The 20,214-nt window shown below is 52.0% G+C and overlaps 1 protein-coding gene across 2 annotated transcripts in view; it reads left to right on the plus strand.

The window, feature by feature from the left end:
- The first annotated feature begins 4,559 nt into the window (after positions 1-4,559).
- The window catches only part of ccdc22 (CCC complex scaffolding subunit CCDC22), a 62,250-nt gene continuing 46,595 nt past the window's right edge, over positions 4,560-20,214 (plus strand). The window contains exons 1-7 of one of the 2 annotated variants that reach the window (XM_073028698.1): positions 4,560-4,655; positions 6,299-6,476; positions 6,819-6,951; positions 8,668-8,777; positions 9,432-9,513; positions 12,490-12,656; positions 15,867-16,067. In XM_073028698.1, the coding sequence (XP_072884799.1) occupies positions 4,606-4,655; positions 6,299-6,476; positions 6,819-6,951; positions 8,668-8,777; positions 9,432-9,513; positions 12,490-12,656; positions 15,867-16,067 (921 nt within the window). In that variant the 5' untranslated portion in view covers positions 4,560-4,605. The remainder of the gene's footprint in view (positions 4,656-6,298; positions 6,477-6,818; positions 6,952-8,667; positions 8,778-9,431; positions 9,514-12,489; positions 12,657-15,866; positions 16,068-20,214) is intronic. The other variant, XM_073028699.1, reaches the window with a different exon arrangement.

The following is a 20,214-nucleotide window of genomic DNA, read 5'->3' on the forward strand; positions in this document are numbered from 1 at the left end:
CAGTGTGCTGCAGGGGTCGGTGCTGGGCTCGCAACCATTCATGATATACATTAACGACCTGGAAGAGGGGACTGAGTGTAGTGTATCTAAGTTTGCTGGTGATATTAAATTGAGTGGAAAAGCAAATTGTGCAGAAGATGCGGAGAGTCTGCAGAGAGATATGGATGGGTTAAGTGAGTGGGCAAGGGTCTGGCAGATGGAGTGCAATGTTGGTAAATGCGAGGTCATTGACTTTGGAAGGAAAAATGAAAGGGCAGATTGTTATTTAAACGGTAAAAAACTGCAGCATGCTGCAGTGCGGAGGGAGTCGGGAGTGCTCGTGCATGAATCACAGAAGGTCGGTTTGCAGGTGGAACAGGCAATCGAGAAGGCAAATGGAACGTTGGCCTTCATTGCCAGAGGGATTGGATTTAAGAGGAGGGAGGTCATGCTGCAACTGTACAGGGTACTGGTGAGGCTGCACCTGGAGTACTGTGTGCAGTTCCGGTCTCCTTACTTGAGGAAGGATATACTGGCTTTGGAGGCGGTGCAGAGGAGGTTCACCAGGTTGATTCCAGAGATGAGGGGGTTAGACTACAAGGAGAGATTGAGTCACCTGAGACTGTACTCACTGGAATTCAGAAGAATGAGAGGAGATCTTATAGAAACATAAAATTATGAAAGGGACAGATAAGATAGAGGCAGGAAAGTTGTTTCCACTGGCAGGTGAGACTCGAACTAGGGTACATAGCCTCAAGATTCGGGGGAGAAGATTTAGGACGGAGATGAGGAGGAACTGCTTTTCCCAGAGAGTGGTGAATCTGTGGAATTCTCTGCCCAATGGGGCAGTGGAGGCTACCTCTGTTTAAAACAAGGTTGGATAGATTTTTGTATTGGGGAATTGAGATCTATGGGGGAAAGGCCGGTGGGTGGAGATGAGTCCATGGCCAGATCAGCCACGATCTTATTGGATCGGAACGGGCTCGTCAGGCCAGGTGGCCGACTCCTGCTCCTAGTTCTTACCCTCTTACCCCAGGATCTGCTGGTCACAGGAGTTTGAACACTGAGCCTTGAACTGCAGACTCACTCAGACCACCAAACCAGGTTAGCTTTCACACTTTATTCCGCATTGTTATTCTAGCTCTATGTGTAATCTGCATGAACAGCATGCAAGACAAGCTCTTCACTGGATCTTGAACAATGACCTATCCCAATAATTAAGCCCTAGAGAAATAATGCTGTCAGTAATCTATCCCTAGAGCTGGCTTTGCTTGCACCCTCCTGCCTGAGCTTAGAGCGCAAAGGATCCAAAAGGCTGGCCAGATTGAAATTCTAATTTAAAGCCAAACAATACCAGAGAAAAGCCAAACAAATTTCATACTCACACACATGACAAGCTCCAGATCCAGGTCGTTACTATCCTCTTCACCGGAACGAGTGGAACATGCCGCATAAACCTTGTCCGATGTGAAGTTTTTTAGCATTTCTGGAGATGCATTCTGTTTCTTGCCTTCGTTTTAGACCATAGAATAGTACAGCACACTACAGGCCCTTCGGCCCACAATCTTGTGCCGACCCTTAAACCCTGCCTCCCATATAACCCCCCCCCCCCCATATACCTGTGGAGGAATACCTCCACTTAACGGAGGATACAAGAGAAAATACCCTCTCAACTACAGCATTGCTGACAGGGGTCATTAGGCGAGTAAGGGCAAAGGTGGCGACCTCTTTGAATGCCTGATGGTGAAGTACAGCGATCCAAAGCTGTTCAGTGTCTGTGGGGAGCCCATCTTCTTCCTTCCAGTCAACAAAAGGCGTTTTTCTGTATTGTTCTTCAACAACGCCGACGTTATTTCCTGCAAGGTGTGTAAAGGGTAACTCGGAAAACACGGGCCTTGAGTCTTGATTTATCACAGGGCTCAATTTTGATAAACTTTCGAATGTATCTCTCACCGACGGAAGTCTACGTGTAACTGGGCTGAGAGCTTCTCCCAGCACAGACATACATCGTTTTATTTCTGTCTTTTTGCATCATACAGTCTGTTCTGAAGACTCTTCTGGTGTTAAGAATATTTGTTGGTACAATTCGTGAGGATCAGCTTTGGTTTGCTGAAAAAGGCTGTTCAGTCTTTCAAATTCAAGCGTTGCAAACTCAAAGAACAAGTAGTTTCTGTAGTCTGACCACATTTCCTTTAGGAGTCTTACTTTGAGTTTTGTATCGAACTAGTTCAGCAGAAGTGAAATAAGCCTTAACTCTTCCCAGTTCATCAAAATATTAAACATGACCTTTCCACCACAAGCCACCGAGCAGATGAGGGGTTTTCAAAGGGGAGGGAGGCAGTTTGAGTTAGCTCAGATTCTGTAGCTGCGTTCATCACTCTAAACAATTCTTTATACACTTCTCATCTTAATTCACTATGGCGAAACCAATTGGGCATTCCTGACAGCAAAAATCGAGTATTTATTGATAGCTTGGATACTGCAGTGCCAGCAAATGACAGATACATTTGAGGTTGCACACAGAAAGGAGACACATCTTTCAGTCCAGACCACACAGAGTTTTTGTATCCGATGGTTGGATACAAAACAAATGCAATTTGCAAGACTCTGGCCACATCTTTTGATTTCCTCGTCAATCAAATTGAATACGTTTTCTCCTGTAGCCCCTTGCACCGGAATTAAACCTAGAAATCCAGTTACAATTTCCTTTCTCCTGTCACTTAAAAATTGAAACACACAAGTTTTTTTTGTGATGAAATGTCAGTAGATCCATCTCTAATATTGGCATATTTCTCGACCTGAAAGTCATCAATGAGATCAGTTTTCAGTGCAGGCGAAGTGTTGTCTTTGATGAAGCATGTGCATTTAGTTTTATGTAACCTTATGTGCCCCAGTGTTCTCCCACGCCCGTGTGCTATCATCATCTCACTCAGGTGGTCAACTGTACGTATCACACAATGGCAGGCCATGCTCACAACAACTTGCAGCCTTAACTTTATCATTATCTTGCCTAGGAGTCTTTGTTACATTGAGTTGGGTCTGGCCTTTTGATGGATAGATAGATAGATAGATACTTTATTCATCCCCATGGGGAAATTCAACATTTTTTCCAATGTCCCATACACTTGTTGTAGCAAAACTAATTACATACAATACTTAACTCAGTAAAAAATATGATATGCATCTAAATCACTCTCTCAAAAAGCATTAATAATAGCTTTTAAAAAGTTGTTAAGTAGTTTACTTAAATACATTGAGTCCTAACCCCGGCACTTTAACATATCTTACTCCTGGCGGTTGAATTGTAAAGCCGAATGGCATTGGGGAGTATTGACCTCTTCATCCTGTCTGAGGAGCATTGCATCGATAGCAACCTGTTGCTGAAACTGCTTCTCTGTCTCTGGATGGTGCTATGTAGAGGATGTTCAGAGTTATCCATAATTGACCGTAGCCTACTCAGCGCCCTTCGCTCAGCTACCGATGTTATACTCTCCAGTACTTTGCCCACGACAGAGCCCGCCTTCCTTACCAGCTTATTAAGACGTGAGGCGTCCCTCTTCTTAATGCTTCCTCCCCAACACGCCACCACAAAGAAGAGGGCGCTCTCCACAACTGACCTATAGAACATCTTCAGCATCTCACTACAGACATTGAATGACGCTAACCTTCTAAGGAAGTACAGTCGACTCTGTGCCTTCCTGCACAAGGCATCTGTGTTGGCAGTCCAGTCTAGCTTCTCGTCTAACTGTACTCCCAGATACTTGTAGGTCTTAACCTGCTCCACACATTCTCCATTAATGATCACTGGCTCCATATGAGGCCTAGATCTCCTAAAGTCCACCACCATCTCCTTGGTCTTGGTGTTCTCCGCTTGCGTTTCTCCAATTTTTCATGAGTTGAAAGGTTGCTAATTCTTGGTAAAACATTGCAGGGGCACAATTTACAATAAGCTGCCCCCCCCCCGGATCCATCAGCAGCCTTTTGAACCCATACAAATGTTTCTTCCCACTTGCTATTGTATTTACGATTGCTTTCGCAAGAAGCTTTGATGACATGGCCATGGGTGTTGATAATAAGTGATTTATAAGAACAGCCGAAGGCGTCACAGCTTCACCACGAAATGTTATTACATGCAGAAAGCACACTTCATGGTCGATTTGTATGATTGTAAGTCACATCGGAACACTTCGGAGGTCCGAGACAAACTGGACCCGGACCCACGTGACCGACTTCTTGCAGACTCAGTTGGCGACAGAAACATTGCCGAATGTAACTACCACAAAATAACAGGAGAATGTTTTAGAAAAAGGATGGTATGTAGTTTTCCTGCAGATAATTTTAGCATGTAAAAAAGCCAGGAAAAGCCCAAAACCCAAATGAATTTTCTGAAGCCAACCAAATTGAAATTTTTTTTTTTTAAAAAAAAGCCAATATTTCTGGAATTTGGCTCCGAGAAAGCTGATCTGGTAACCGCGCCAAACGCTCGGTTTGCTGGAGAGACGCCGACCCTTTAAGGATGGAGGAGCATTAGATACTGACTACAACTCCCGGCAAGCGTCGCGCTGACACGTCACGTGACTTCCTGCCGGGGAGGCGGGGTTTCCGGAAATCAACAGTGGCGGCTCCATGGAGGAGGTCGATCGGATCCTGGTCCGGGCGCTGGCCGACGTCGGCACGTGAGTGTCCGGGGACAGGACGGGAGGGGACGGGACGGGACGGGAGGGGGTGGCTGGGAGGACTTACCAGACTGGCCGGAGACCGTACCCCCACTCCCACCCCCACCCCCGACTGGTCACATGACAGCCCTCTCCAACTGGACATCCCCAGATAACTTCCCTCCCAGACTATCTCCAAGACAGGGTGCAGACAGGCCCCCAGATAGGATGCACGGAGACCCGAACCAGGCTTCCTGTCCATAGAGACCCGAACCAGGCTTCCTGTCCAGGGTTTAGTCAAGTCACTTTTTATTGTCATTTCGACCATAACTGCTGGCACAGTGCATAGTAAAAATGAGAAAACGTTTTTCAGGACCATGGTGTTACATGACACAGTACAAAAACTAGACTGAGCTACGTAAAAAACTACACAGAAAAAAAACTACACTAGACTACAGACCTACCCAGGACTGCATAAAGTGCACAAAACAGTGCAGGCATTACAATAAATAATAAACAGGACAGTAGGGCAAGGTGTCAGTCCAGGCTCTGGGTATTGAGGAGTCTGATAGCTTTGGGGAAGAAACTGTTACACAGTCTGGTCGTGAGAGCCCGAATGCTTCGGATCCTTTTCCCAGACGGCAGGAGGGAGATGAGTTTGTGTGAGGGGTGCACAGGGTCCTTCATAATGCTGCTTCCTTTGCAGATGCAGCGTGTAGTGTATTTGTCTGTGATGGCGGGAAGAGAGACCCCGATGATGATCTCGGCTGACCTCACTATCCGCTGCAGGGTCTTGCGATCCGAGATGGTGCAATTTCCGAACCAGGCAGTGATGCAGTTGCTCAGGATGCTCTCAATACAACCCCTGTAGAATGTGATGAGGATGGAGGGTGGGAGATGGACTTTCATCAGCCTTTGCAGAAAGTAGAGACGCTGCTGGGCTTTCTTTGCTATGGAGCTGGTGTTGAGGGACCAGGTGAGATTCTCCGCCAGGTGAACAGCAAGAAATTTGGTGCCCTTAACGATCTCTACCAAGGAGCTGTCGATGTTCAGTGGGGAGTGTTCGCTCCGTGCCCTCCTGAAGTCAACAACCATCTCTTTTGTTTTGTTCACATTCAGAGACAGGTTGTTGGCTCTGCTCCAGTCCGTTAGCCGCTGCACCTCCTCTCTGTAAGCTGACTCGTCGTTGTTGCTGATGAGACCCACCACGGTCGTGTCATCGGCGTATTTGATGATGTGGTTCGAGCTGTGTGTTGCAGCACAGTCGTGTAAGAGAGGTGACAGGAGGGAGACCCAAACCCCCCCCAGGACGGACGGACCACCCCTCTGAGACCACTCCTTCCAGGCAATCTTCCCACCCCCCCCCCCCCCCCACTTTCCAGATTGTCTACTCCCTCCAGGCGGTGCCCCGACAGGATGGAGACTGTCTCTTCCCCCAGACGTGCACTGACCCTTCCACTTCCCCCAGGGTAGAATGTTATGGTGGTGGGGGTGTTTCTGGCTGCAGTGAACCCCTCTCCCTCCCTACCACAGTGAGATCCCTGATGATGTGTGTGGCCTGGGAGGGGGTGGTCCCTCCGCAGGATAGAGAGGGTAATGATGTGGGGGCTGGGGGGAGGGGAGGGGTTCCAGCCTCACTAAACCTCTCTCTCTCCCTCCCACAGCGAGATCCCTGATGATGTGTGCAGCCTGGGCCAGTTCAGCACGGAGATGATCGTGGAGGGTGTGCTCCGCTGTTTACAGAGGATCGACCCCCCCTCGGTGAACGGCCTCAGCCACCTCCTTCCACCCGGAATGTCGGCGCGCTTCCGCCTCGGCATGTCCCTGGCCCAAGCCTGTCAGGTGAGGGGTCCGCATCTGCCCCAGCCCCAGCCCCAGCGTGGGTTGCGGGTGGGAGTGTGTGGTTGGGGAGCCGTAATTCTGTGCTGGATCAGTGGGGATGTGTAGGGTAAGCTCACCGTTGGCTCAGCGGAGTGAGGCCATATGTCGGAGGGGCTACTAGTTCCACAGGGAAGGGTGGGGTGTACTGGAGATTGGTGGTGATGAGTGGGTTGGAGTTGAGATGGGAGGTTTGGGGTGGTATTACTGGCTGGGGTGGAACTGGGGAAGGACGGAACGGTGCTGGGATGGCCGCTGTTCACCGCCGGTTCTCACCCCTGCTCGTCTTCCTCCCCACCCCCGCAGGACCTGGGGTACGAGGGCGAGATCGGCTACCAGACCTTCCTCTACAGCAACGAGCAGGAACTTCGACGGCTGCTCATGTTCCTGGTGGAGAGGTTGCCCCGGGACGGAGCGGAGTCCGCCCACCAGCCGACAGGTCTAGACGCGCCCCTCGTCTCTCTCCATCGCGGGCGCTGAATCCAACCCCAACTTCGGAACCTTCCAGAATCCTCTGAACCCCTTCCCCAGAACCTACACCCCTCGGTCAAGGGGAAAGGTTCCTCACTGACCGCTCTGGAGGCAGGGACGTTCACAGATTCATTTTCAGAGAGATGGAGAGCGGTGTACGGGAGTGTGAGGTGCTGCCCTTTGGGGGGGGTCAAATCTGGGCACCTCACTATAGGAAGGATGTCGAGGCTTTGGGGAGGGCGCAGGAAAGGTTCACCTGGTTTACAGGGCATGGGCTTTCAGGAGAGGCTGGACAAACTTGGGCTGTTTTCTCTGGAGGCCGAGGGGAGACCTGATAGAGGTTTATAAGAATTTGAGAGGCGTGGAGAGAGTGGACAGGGAGTATCTGTTTCCCAGCGTTGAGCTGTCTAATACCAGAGGGCATGTATTGAAGGTGAGAGAGGGTGGATTGTTTAAAGAAGATGTGGGGAGGGGGGTGGTGGATTGTTTAGATAGGGAGAGTAGGTTTGTCTACAAGGAGATGGGTGGGTGTGGAGGAGGGTGGGGTGAACTGGACCTGCTGCCCCCCCCCAAAAAAAACCAGGGAAACGTGCACTCCATGTGGGAAGAGTGTGTTCAGATGCGGGGGCTGTGTACCCCCACTGATCCCTCCCCCATCAGCAGGGAAACCCGCCGTGGGGAGGGAGGGTGAGTTGGTAAGGGTGTGTATGGGGAGGAGGATGTGCAGGACCTGCTGCCGAACTCACTAACACTCCTCTTCCCCCCCCATTTCCCCCCCTCAGCAGGGAAACCCGCCGTGGGGAGGGAGGGTGAGTTGGTAAGGGTGTGTATGGGGAGGAGGATGTGCAGGACCTGCTGCCGAACTCACTAACACTCCTCTTCCCCCCTCCCCCCAGCAGGGAAACCCGCCGTGGGGAGGGAGGGTGAGTTGGTAAGGGTGTGTATGGGGAGGAGGATGTGCAGGACCTGCTGCCGAACTCACTAACACTCCTCTTCCCCCCTCCCCAGCAGGGAAACCCGCCGTGGGGAGGGAGGGTGAGTTGGTAAGGGTGTGTATGGGGAGGAGGATGTGCAGGACCTGCTGCCAAACTCACTAACACTCCTGTTCCCCCTCCCCCCAGCAGGGAAACCCGCCGTGGGGAGGGAGGGTGAGTTGGTAAGGGTGTGTATGGGGAGGAGGATGTGCAGGACCTGCTGCCGAACTCACTAACACTCCTCTTCCCCCCTCCCCCCAGCAGGGAAACCCGCCGTGGGGAGGGAGGGTGAGTTGGTAAGGGTGTGTATGGGGAGGAGGATGTGCAGGACCTGCTGCCGAACTCACTAACACTCCTCTTCCCCCCTCCCCAGCAGGGAAACCCGCCGTGGGGAGGGAGGGTGAGTTGGTAAGGGTGTGTATGGGGAGGAGGATGTGCAGGACCTGCTGCCAAACTCACTAACACTCCTGTTCCCCCTCCCCCCAGCAGGGAAACCCGCCGTGGGGAGGGAGGGTGAGTTGGTAAGGGTGTGTATGGGGAGGAGGATGTGCAGGACCTGCTGCCGAACTCACTAACACTCCTGTTCCCCCTCCCCCCAGCAGGGAAACCCGCCGTGGGGAGGGAGGGTGAGTTGGTAAGGGTGTGTATGGGGAGGAGGATGTGCAGGACCTGCTGCCGAACTCATTAACACTCCTGTTCCCCCCCCCCAGCAGGGAAACCCGCCGTGCTCCAGCGAGCCATTGCGACACGGATCAGGCAGGAACTGGCCACCCCTTGGCTCCCACCCTCCCTCAGGACTCCCGGACTGCTGGCCACTCAGGTGGGTGCCCCTTCTATCCCCATCGGGGAGGGAGGGTCGGTGATACCCGTCCGCTGCGGACGGAGGCGTGTGCTCACGGATCCTCGGGGGTCTGCCCAGGGTAGATCTTCAGAGATGGTGAGCCCCACGATCTTGAAACTGCTGATCCCTCGGTGAGGACTAGTGTGCCTTCCCTCGGCTTCCCCTTCCTGAAGCCCGGAATCAATCCCTTGGTCTTGCCGACAAGGTTCTTAACCTACCTCACGGTCTAATTCGGCTCCTTGTCTCTGCCTGAGATTCTGGCGAGTTCTGATGACCTGGAGCTCCTCAGCCAAGCACACAAAACTTAATCTAGAAACGCTTCTGTTCCAATTCCAGCAGATACAGGGACCCCAGATCCCAGAGCAACTGAGAAATCAATCCCCTGCCCTCGACCTCGGCCAGTCACCACAAGCCCCCTGCACCACCCTCCTCTGGGTTAACGTTGTCCCCATTGCTCGTCCAGTCACGGAATCCCTGGGGGCTGGAGCTTGTTCCCTTCCATCCCGGGAGTTGGGAATTCCCTTGGGTTGGGAATGGGAGGTGGAGGGAAGCAGAATGCTGAGAGGGCGGAGTCTTGGAGAAGGTGCCTTCCCCACCTCTGATGCACCTCTGATGCACCTTCTCCGTTTGCAGGGCTCCCGAGCGATCCAGGAATTCTGCAGTCAGCCACTCAGCCTCCCCGGAATCTGGCCGGCTGGGAAGAATATCCCAACAGGTGTGTATGTGGGGGGAAGGGTTGGGTGGTGTATACGTGGTGTTGGGGAGTTCAAAGGAAATTTATTATCGAAGTAGATAGGTCACTGTAACGTTCTCGCTCAGGTGTGACGTAACGCCGAGGTAAACGTCGAGATAAACCAGAATCAATGCAAACGAGGTCGCAGTAAGATTAACCATTTACTGTTCACTCTTCACATTAACGTATGGTGAAAACTGTTGAAAAACAATACAAGATTGGTACAGTGTTTGTTTCCTTCTAAATATCACATTTACATTGTGAATACTTGCAAAGGTAAAACTACAATAACTACATTACATTAAAGTGCAGCATACAGTCAGAATCTAGCTGCTCCATTGGCTGCTTTAGATACACTTCAATACAAACTATCCCGACTCTTTGACGAAAAGGTAAACCTTACCGACCGTCGTTACTTTTAACAGAATCGGCGTTAACATTTTAACTCAAAATACCGATTATCTAATGACTTACAGCGTTGCTTTCACTGTGTCTTTGGTGCATAGAGAGACCCTAGTCAGCGTTATGGTGGCACATGTGAGTGACCCCCACCCTTGCGTGAATCTCAAACCGGTAATTCCCCACAAGACGCGGCGAACCCGGATGTGACGTCATCGCAGCCGCGATGTATTACAGACAAATCAATTGATTTAAACAATCCTAACTTTAACTAAAAAAATGCTAACAAATTACTACGCGAAAATATTATAAACTAAATAACTGCCATAAAGGCAGCACAGTCACCATGTTCAACCCTGAGATTCACTTTCTTGCGGGCATACTCAATAAATCCATCGCAGATTAATAACCGTAACAGAATCAATGAAGGACCACACCAACTTGGACCTGCTGCCAGTGAGCAGACTCTGCAAATGCAAACAGAAATAATCGTAATAAACGATAAGTTACGAGATCGTGAGATGAAGAGCCTGAGAAGGTGAGTCTGTTGGTTGTGGGGGACAGTTCAATGATAGAGCAAGTGAAGTTATCCACTTTGGTTGAGGGGTAGTAACTTCTACTGAAGCTGGTGGTGTGAGTCCTGGGGCTCCTGTACCTCCTTCCTGACGGCAGCAGTGAGAAGGGAGCCTGGCCTGGTGGGGGGTGGTCTCTGATGATAGATGTTCCTTTCCTGCAATAATGTTTCGTGTAGATGTGCCCAGTGGTGAGGAGGCCCTTTGCCTGTGACGGACCGTGCTATATCCGCAACTCTTCGTAGGATTTTCCTTTCAAGGGCATCGGTGTTTCCATATCAGACTCGGCCCATCAAGTCTACTCTACCATTCCGTCATAGCTGACTTAATTTTCCTTTCAACAACAATTCTCCTGTAGCCTGAATAATCAAAAACCTATCAACCTCCACTTTAAATGTATCAGTGACTTGGCCTCCACAGATTCGCCACCCTCTGGCTGAAGAAATTCCTTCTCATTTCTGTTCTAAATGTGTGTTCTTCTATTCTGACGCTGTTCCCTATGGTTCCTCTCTCCGTCTGCTCTGTCTCGGCCCTTTAATATCCGATAGGTTTCAATGAGATCCCCCTCATTCTTCTAAACTCCAGGGAGTACAGGGCAAGAGCCATCATATGTTAACCTTTTCACTCCCAGTATCATTCTCATGAGCCCCCTCTGGATCCTCCCCAATGCCAGCACGTCTTTTAGATAAGGGGTCCAAAACCACTCCCAATACTCCGAGTGAGGCTTCACCAGTGCTGTAGAAAGCCTCAACATTACATCCTTGCTTTTATGTTCTAGTCCGCTGGAGAGAAAACTAACGTTGCATTTGCCTATTATTAACTCCCAAGTCCCTTTGCCCCTCAGGGTTCTGAATTTCCTCCCGTTCAGAAAAATAGTCTGACTTTATTCCTTCTACCGAAGACCCTGCACTTCCGAACACTGTATTCTTCATCTGCCACTTTCTTTCCTAGTCTCCCAATCTGCTTAAGTCTTTCTGCAAGATTCCCTGCTTGCTTAACACTACCTTCCCCTCCACCTGTCATATGTCGGGTGTAGCTGATCACTGGGACAGTCACCGAGGTTGGCTGGAGCCCCCGGCTCCCCAACCAGCGGTGGAGTAACTGTGGGCAAAGGGTGATCCCGCTGTTCCCGGCCCTGGGGGAAATGGGCTGATTTGTCCCAGCCATGGAGCGCAGTGCCAAGAGGGACAGTGATCGATATTCCTCCTTGGGCGGGGGGTGTGCTTTGAGTTCTGTCGCTTGAGAGAATGCTCGCTCTTATCGGGAGAGCACTCCATCGGGTCGGGCTGTGGACCGGAAGTCAGTTCCTAGGGTGACATTTCCCGGTGGCCTCCCATCCCAGTTCGACTTCCCGGTGGCCTCCCGTTCCAACATGTCAGTCCCTGGCCTGTGTCTCTCAGGGTGGAGGAGCGGTGCCTCGTGTTCCGTCTGGGTAGCCTCCAAACTGCAGGCATGAACATTGCTTCTGGTAAATTCTCCCCCACCCACCCCTCCCCTCATCCTCTCCCTTTCCATTCCCCATTCTAGTTTGCCTCTCACCCCTCCTCTTCTCCTCGCACCCCCCCCCACCCCGGTTCACCTCCTCCTTCCATTTCTCCCATGGTCCACTGTCATCTCCTTCCCCTCCTGCCCCCTACTTGTCCTGTGCTGATTGAGGGTCTCAGCCCAAAATGTCGACTGTTTACTCCCCACTATAGCTGCTGAGTTCTTCCAGTGTTTTTTGCGTGCATGTGACTTCAGTAGGTTCTGTGGGCTGCTGGAGTGCTCAGGGTGTCGGCTACACAGTGTCCCGTGGGTTGAATTGCTTCCTGGGAGGATGGCATGAGACACAGTGAGCCGTTGGTGAAGGGGCTCCCCCTGCGCTGTGGGACACTGAGCTCCCACCAAGGTTCGTTGCTCTCTGTCCACCGACCACGCCCCCCCCCCGAGCCGGCCACACCCTCCTCCCCCCAGCACCAACTCTTCTGCCTTCTCTCGGTGTCCGCAGAGTCCAAGGAGTACTGGGATCGGCACTGCCCGCCCGTCACCGAGCAGGCCAGCCACTCCTGTGTCGCTGCCTCGATCCTGGAGCGTGCCGCCATCGAGCTCAGTGCCGTCCAGGAGTGGGACGTGGAGTGGAACGGCCAGGGCTTGGCGTCCCGCCTGTCACCAGAGGTGGGTCCAAATCCTTCGCAGCTGCGTCAGCAGAGTCACTGACAAGAAAAAGTTGCAATTGCCTGGTTTTCTGCATTAATTACCCATGGAATGTGGTCTAAGTCACAATAATAGACAAACGCGATCTGCCTAAACTAATAACGCGCAAACAATTGTACTTCTTATCAATGTAGGCCTCCATTGGTCTCGACAGACCATGGATTTGCACCTTGGAAAGCCTGGGCAAGGTTCTGTCTTTTGTGGAAGACCGGCAGTTGCCCAAGCTGCAAGTCTCCCCTCTCCACGCCACCGATGTTGTCCAAGGGAAGGGCAGTAGGACCCATACTGAGTACACCATTTGAACAATCACAGTCTAGGTTCAGTAAGGTGTGTGAACCTCCCAGGAAGCTATTTGGCATCAATTATTCCAAAGATACACAAAGTCAGGTTACTGACAGAGCCTGCTCTTCTCAAGGAAGATCTGCTTATGTGCACCAGGCCTCGATCCAAACAACTTTCAGATGACCTTAGTAGAAGAATTGCAGAGGTACATGAAGCTGGAAAAGGCAACGGAAGTATTTCTAAAGGCCTGAGTGTTCATCAGTCCACAGTAAGAGAAACTGTCTACAAATGGAGGAAATTCAGTGCTGTTGCTGCTCTCCCTGGGAGGGGACGTCCTGCAAAGATCACACCAAGGGCACAACGTGCACTGCTGTGGGGGGTAAAATGAGAACCCAAGACCTGCAGACATCTCTCGAGCTTGCTAAAGTCTCTGTTCATGTGTCCACTGTAAAAACATTGCTGCATGTCTTAAGTTTGCAAAGACCAGCTGGATGTACGACAACACTTCCGGGGCCACGTTCTGTGGACAGATAAGACAAAAATTAATCTTTTTGCAGAAAAAAACCAACACCAAAAACCTCATCCCAACTGTGGAGCGTGGTGGAAAGAGCATCTTGTCTTGGGGCTGCTTTGTGTCCTCAGGGCCTGGGCTGCTTTGTGTCCTCAGGGCCTGGGCTGCTTTGTGTCCTCAGGGCCCGGGCTGCTTTGTGTCCTCAGGGCCCGGGCTGCTTTGTGTCCTCCGGGCCTGGGCTGCTTTGTGTCCTCAGGGCCCGGGCTGCTTGCAGTCGAGGGGACGAGAAGTTCAAAACTGCATCAAGAATGTCAGGGTGGCAGTCTTATCACCTGAAGCCTAATAAGAGTTAGATGGTGCAACAAGAAACAGGAGAATAAATCAACAACGGAATGGTTTAAAAAGGAAATTCGTGTTTTGGAATGGCCAAGTCAGATTCCAAACCTTAAGCCAACTGAGATGCTGTGGCATAAACTGAAGAGGGCTGTTCACGTAAAGTGTCCCGGATATATTGATGAACTGAAACAGTTCTGTACAGAGGAATGGTCTAAAATTCCTTCTTGCTGTTGAGCAAGCCTGATCAGCAGCTCCAGGAAATGTTTGGTGGAGGTTAGTGCTGCTAAAGGAGGTGTTAAATACAGGGTACTTTTTCCAGCCCGGACTGTGAGTGATTAAACAATGTGTTTAATGAAGACATGAAGAGTACAATTGCTTGTGTGTTGTTAGTTTAGGCAGATTGTGTTTGTCTATTACTGTGACTCAGGTGAAGATCTGATCACATTTTATGAGTAATTAATGCAGAAAACCAGGCAATTGCAAAGGGTTCACCAACTTTTTCTGGCAATTGTACGTTGTGAAACATTGCAGGTGTAACAAAGGACTGCGACTTAGAAAGTAAGAATATAAAGAGGAAGAGTGAGGTAGTGTCCATGGGTTCAGTGTCCGCTCAGAAGTCTGATGGCGGGGGGAAGAAACTGTCCCTGAATCGTTAGGTGAGGGTGGTCGGGCTTCTGCCCCTGACGGTAGCAATGAGAAAAGGGTCCTGAATGATGAATCTGCCTTGTTGTTTCACTGTCTTTGGGGAGGCTAGACTCCACGACGGAGCTGGCAGAGTTCATGACTTCCTGCAGCCTGTTTCGATCCTGTGCAGTGCCTACCCCGTCCCACCCATGTCCCCACGTCAGGCGCTGATGCCACCAGTTAGAGTGCTTTCCACGATACAGCTGTAGAAACCTGTTCTCCTTCAGTGACGTACCAAATCCCGAATGAGATACAGCCCTGCTGGCGTGCCTTCTTTGTAACGGCATCGACATGCGGACACGGTGCGTATATGTAGCCGGACATAACTAGGGTACCGTACTGTATTTGTCAGCGTGGAGTGGAGAGCGAGTTTGTAAATCTAGGGGAACAAAAGATGCTGGGAATGCGAGAGTGAAGCACCGCGGGGTGGGGGCTGGCAGAGAAGGTGTGCCGGGGTAGGGGGTGGTACGGGTGCAGACACACCCAGCCCTGAGACACCAGAGAAGGTCATTTGATTCCAAATACCTGGTTTATTGATCATTACAGAATCTCTCTGGTTGTTCCTGCTCCCCCCCCCCCCTCCCTTGGAACTGCACAGTACCGTCTGTCAGTGGCGTTAATGGGAAGGTCACAGACAGGGAGATGAGGGGTGGGTCATAGCGCACTCGGTGTGCAGGGATTTCTTCTCTCGGGGAGGGGAATCTCCGGGCTTCTCTGCCCCGAGGACGGTGGGGGCTGGATCGTTGGAAGTACGTAAGCTGGAGATAGAAAAATATCCCGGGAATTGTTGAGACCAGAATAGATCACATTGAATGGTGGGCCAGCATTGAGGGGCTGAGTGGCCTTCACCTGTTCTCTGTGCAGTGAAGGGCCTTCAAGCTGATTCTCCCTCCTCAGATGCCGCTTGACCCTGCTGAGCGCATTAAACATTGTCTGATTATCAGTCTCTGCCCCCACCCCACCCCCACCACCATCTTGGGGGGCTCTGGGCCTCAGTGGTCTCTCTGCCTTACCGTGGGGGGGGGGGGTAGGAGCGGTGAGAGGGGACCCAGTGGACTGTAGTATCGCGGGCGTCAGGACCCGCCAGTGTTTCCTCATCAGATGGGTGCACCACACCTCTCTGCAGGGCCGCCATCGATTCCCCCCCCATCAGAGGGATGTGGGGCAACAGGACCCAGCTCTTCCACCACCTCCCAATAGGCACGTGGGGCAACGGGACCCAGAGGTTCCCCTGATAAGAGAGATGCGTGACAACGGGACCCAGCTCACCGTAGGGGCACGGGGCACTGGAACTCGGCAGTTCCCCCTTTTTCTTTGATCCCTCAAGCTGCTTTTTTGTAATTCCCCTGGATCCTCAGGAATACAGAGCCCGCAAGTGCCAGCGGCTACAGAGACGGATCCGGGAACAATTCCAGCGCTGTGTCCAGCTCGGACCCGGGGCGGTGAGCGACTCGACCTCCGACCTGGCCCAGCTCCTGCAGTCCTACGGCACCGGCTTGGTCGGCACGGAGATGAAGGGCTCCCGCTTCACCCACACCGAGAGGTTCACCTTCACCCAGGTAGGAAAGCAATCCCCGGGGATCCCCAGCAGATCCGCTCTTCTGACAGACCTGAGTTCCTGCTGTTACGTTGGAGATACTGGGAGTCTCCCTCCCGCTGTGTGTGGCTTGGGAATGGTTTATTATTGTCATGGGCAGCAAGTGAAAAGCTCTTCTGGCACACTCTTCATGCAGATCAGATCATTACACAGAGCATCGAGGAAGAACAAGGGAAAACAATTACAGAATGAAGTGTTACGGTTATAGAGAAAGGGCAGTGCAGGCAGACAACAAGGTGCGAGGGTCACGACGAGGTAGACTGTACGGTCAAGAGTCCATCTTATTCGATTAGTGGCCCGTTCAATAGTCATAACAGCGGGGTAGAAGCTGTCTTATCATACTGAGGGACCGTTCAATAGTCTGATAACAGCGGGGTAGAAGCTGTCTTATCGTACTGGGGGACCGTTCAATAGTCATAACAGCGGGGTAGAAGCTGTCTTATCATACTGAGGGACCGTTCAATAGTCTGATAACAGCGGGGTAGAAGCTGTCTTATCGTACTGGGGGACCGTTCAATAGTCTGATAACAGCGGGGTAGAAGCTGTCTTATCGTACTGGGGACCGTTCAATAGTCTGATAACAGCGGGGTAGAAGCTGTCTTATCGTACTGGGGGACCGTTCAATAGTCATAACAGCGGAGTAGAAGCTGTCTTATCGTACTGGGGGACCGTTCAATAGTCTGATAACAGCGGGGTAGAAGCTGTCTTATCGTACTGGGGGACCGTTCAATAGTCTGATAACAGCGGGGTAGAAGCTGTCTTATCGTACTGGGGGACCGTTCAATAGTCATAACAGCGGGGTAGAAGCTGTCTTATCGTACTGGGGGACCGTTCAATAGTCTGATAACAGCGGGGTAGAAGCTGTCTCATCGTACTGGGGGACCGTTCAATAGTCTGATAACAGCGGGGTAGAAGCTGTCTCATCGTACTGGGGGACCGTTCAATAGTCTGATAACAGCGGGGTAGAAGCTGTCTTATCGTACTGGGGGACCATTCAATAGTCTGATAACAGCGGGGTAGAAGCTGTCTTATCGTACTGGGGGACCGTTCAATAGTCTGATAACAGCGGGGTAGAAGCTGTCTTATCGTACTGGGGGACCGTTCAATAGTCTGATAACAGCGGGGTAGAAGCTGTCTTATCGTACTGGGGGACCGTTCAATAGTCTGATAACAGCGGGGTAGAAGCTGTCTTATCGTACTGGGGGACCGTTCAATAGTCTGATAACAGCGGGGTAGAAGCTGTCTTATCGTACTGGGGGACCGTTCAATAGTCTGATAACAGCGGGGTAGAAGCTGTCTTATCGTACTGGGGGACCGTTCAATAGTCTGATAACAGCGGGGTAGAAGCTGTCTTATCGTACTGGGGAACCGTTCAATAGTCTGATAACAGCGGGGTAGAAGCTGTCTTATCGTACTGGGGGACCGTTCAATAGTCTGATAACAGCGGGGTAGAAGCTGTCTTATCGTACTGGGGGACCGTTCAATAGTCTGATAACAGCGGGGTAGAAGCTGTCTTATCGTACTGGGGGACCGTTCAATAGTCTGATAACAGCGGGGTAGAAGCTATCTTATCGTACTGGGGACCGTTCAATAGTCTGATAACAGCGGGGTAGAAGCTGTCTTATGGTACTGGGGGACCGTTCAATAGTCTGATAACAGCGGGGTAGAAGCTGTCTTATCGTACTGGGGGACCGTTCAATAGTCTGATAACAGCGGGGTAGAAGCTGTCTTATCGTACTGGGGGACCGTTCAATAGTCCGATAACAGCGGGGTAGAAGCTGTCTTATCGTACTGGGGGACCGTTCAATAGTCCGATAACAGCGGGGTAGAAGCTGTCTTATCGTACTGGGGGACCGTTCAATAGTCTGATAACAGCGGGGTAGAAGCTGTCTTATCGTACTGGGGGACCGTTCAATAGTCTGATAACAGCGGGGTAGAAGCTGTCTTATCGTACTGGGGACCGTTCAATAGTCTGATAACAGCGGGGTAGAAGCTCTCTTATCGTACTGGGGACCGTTCAATAGTCTGATAACAGCGGGGTAGAAGCTGTCTTATCGTACTGGGGGACCGTTCAATAGTCCGATAACAGCGGGGTAGAAGCTGTCTTATCGTACTGGGGGACCGTTCAATAGTCTGATAACTGCGGGGTAGAAGCTGTCTTATCGTACTGGGGGACCGTTCAATAGTCTGATAACAGCGGGGTAGAAGCTGTCTTATCGTACTGGGGGACCGTTCAATAGTCTGATAACATCGGGGTAGAAGCTGTCTTATCGTACTGGAGGATCGTTCAATAGTCTGATAACAGCGGGGTAGAAGCTGTCTTATCGTACTGGGGGACCGTTCAATAGTCTGATAACAGCGGGGTAGAAGCTGTCTTATTGTACTGAGGGACTGTTCAATAGTCCGATAACAGCGGGGTAGAAGCTGTCTTATCGTACTGGGGGACCGTTCAATAGTCTGATAACAGCGGGGTAGAAGTTGTCCTTGAGCCTGGTGGGACGTGCTTTCAGGCTTTTGTATCTTCTGCCCGATGGGAGAGGGGAGTGAGAAAGAGGGAATGTCTGGGTGGGTGGGGTCTTTGGCTGTTTTACTGTGGCAGCGAGAAGCTTGGAGGGGTGAGTGCTTCCTGTGATGTGCTGAGGTGTGTCCGCGACTCTCTGCGTTTTGGTGGAGCAGTTTCTGTACGGAGCTGTGACGCATCCGGATAGGATACTTTCGATGGTACATCAGTGGAAATTGGTGAAGATTAACGGGGACGTGCAAAACTTATTCAGCCTCCCGAGGACGCGAGAGGCTTTGGTGAAGTTTCTTAGCTGTGACGCCTGGACCAGGACAGGGTCTTGCTGACGTTCACTCCTGGCAAATTGGAGGTCTGGACCCTCTCGACCTCAGCACCAGTGATGTCGACGGGAGTCAATTGCCCCTCCTTGGTGAAAGCCAGGAAGGGGTGGCAGCCGCCGGTAATAGATCCGTCTGCCTGTGGTGTGGACGTCCACCAAGCTGCCGGGGGAGGACCAGTGAGCGGCATTGCACTTTGTAAATCTAAGGTAACTGAGGTCCTCCGTGGTCAGGGTCAACCATCGATGTTGTATTCCAAGTGTCTACGTGATGAGCAATCCTGGGCGGTACGATCCCCCTCTCTGAGCGTCTGATAAACCCAAGGGAACGGCAGAGACCGGTACAGTTTGGCACCTGCGGTGTCGCAGGAGTTGAGCTCAACGTCGGACTGCCTTGGGGTCTCCAGCTCCAGTTTTCTCCCCTCGGGGTTGACTCCCGAAGGCTTCCCCATGAGTGGGTATCGCCACAAGGCAGTGGAGGTTTGAGATCAGAATTTTCCTTCTAGGTGAGCTGCCACACCCAGGCTGATGAACCCCATCTGCCCAAAGCGACTGGTTTTAAGGCGCCAGTAACCCACCTTTGCCCCTCCTCCTGTCAGTAGAAACTGTTCCGCCGGGCTTAGTAGCTAAACCACACGTGAAGGCCAGGAGCCGGACGCGGTTGTCAGACGCCGTTGGGAGCGTTTAATAGGTAGCGCGATCTTATCCCCAACACCACTGCCGGCCACGGTAGCCTTAAGGAACTATGTGAGGGAAACGTACACAGTTCACAGCAGGGCCCAGTGGGAGCGCTGATGTGCTGGGGGTCCACAGCTCCTGTAGGGGCCCGTGGGAGCGCTGATGTGCTGGGGGTCCACAGCTCCTGTAGGGGCCCGTGGGAGCGCTGATGTGCTGGGGGTCCACAGCTCCTGTAGGGGCCCGTGGGAGCGCTGATGTGCTGGGGGTCCACAGCTCCTGTAGGGGCCCGTGGGAGCGCTGATGTGCTGGGGGTCCACAGCTCCTGTAGGGGCCCGTGGGAGCGCTGATGTGCTGGGGGTCCACAGCTCCTGTAGCGGCCCGTGGGAGCGCTGATGTACTGGGGGTCCACAGCTCCTGTAGGGGCCCGTGGGAGCGCTGAAGTGCTGGGGGTCCACAGCTCCTGTAGGGGCCCGTGGGAGCGCTGTTGTGCTGGGGGTCCACAGCTCCTGTAGGGGCCCGTGGGAGCGCTGATGTGCTGGGGGTCCACAGCTCCTGTAGGGGCCCGTGGGAGCGCTGATGTGCTGGGGGTCCACA

This window comes from Hemitrygon akajei, chromosome 24, assembly GCF_048418815.1.
Source record: "Hemitrygon akajei chromosome 24, sHemAka1.3, whole genome shotgun sequence".
Classification (NCBI taxonomy): domain Eukaryota; kingdom Metazoa; phylum Chordata; class Chondrichthyes; order Myliobatiformes; family Dasyatidae; genus Hemitrygon; species Hemitrygon akajei.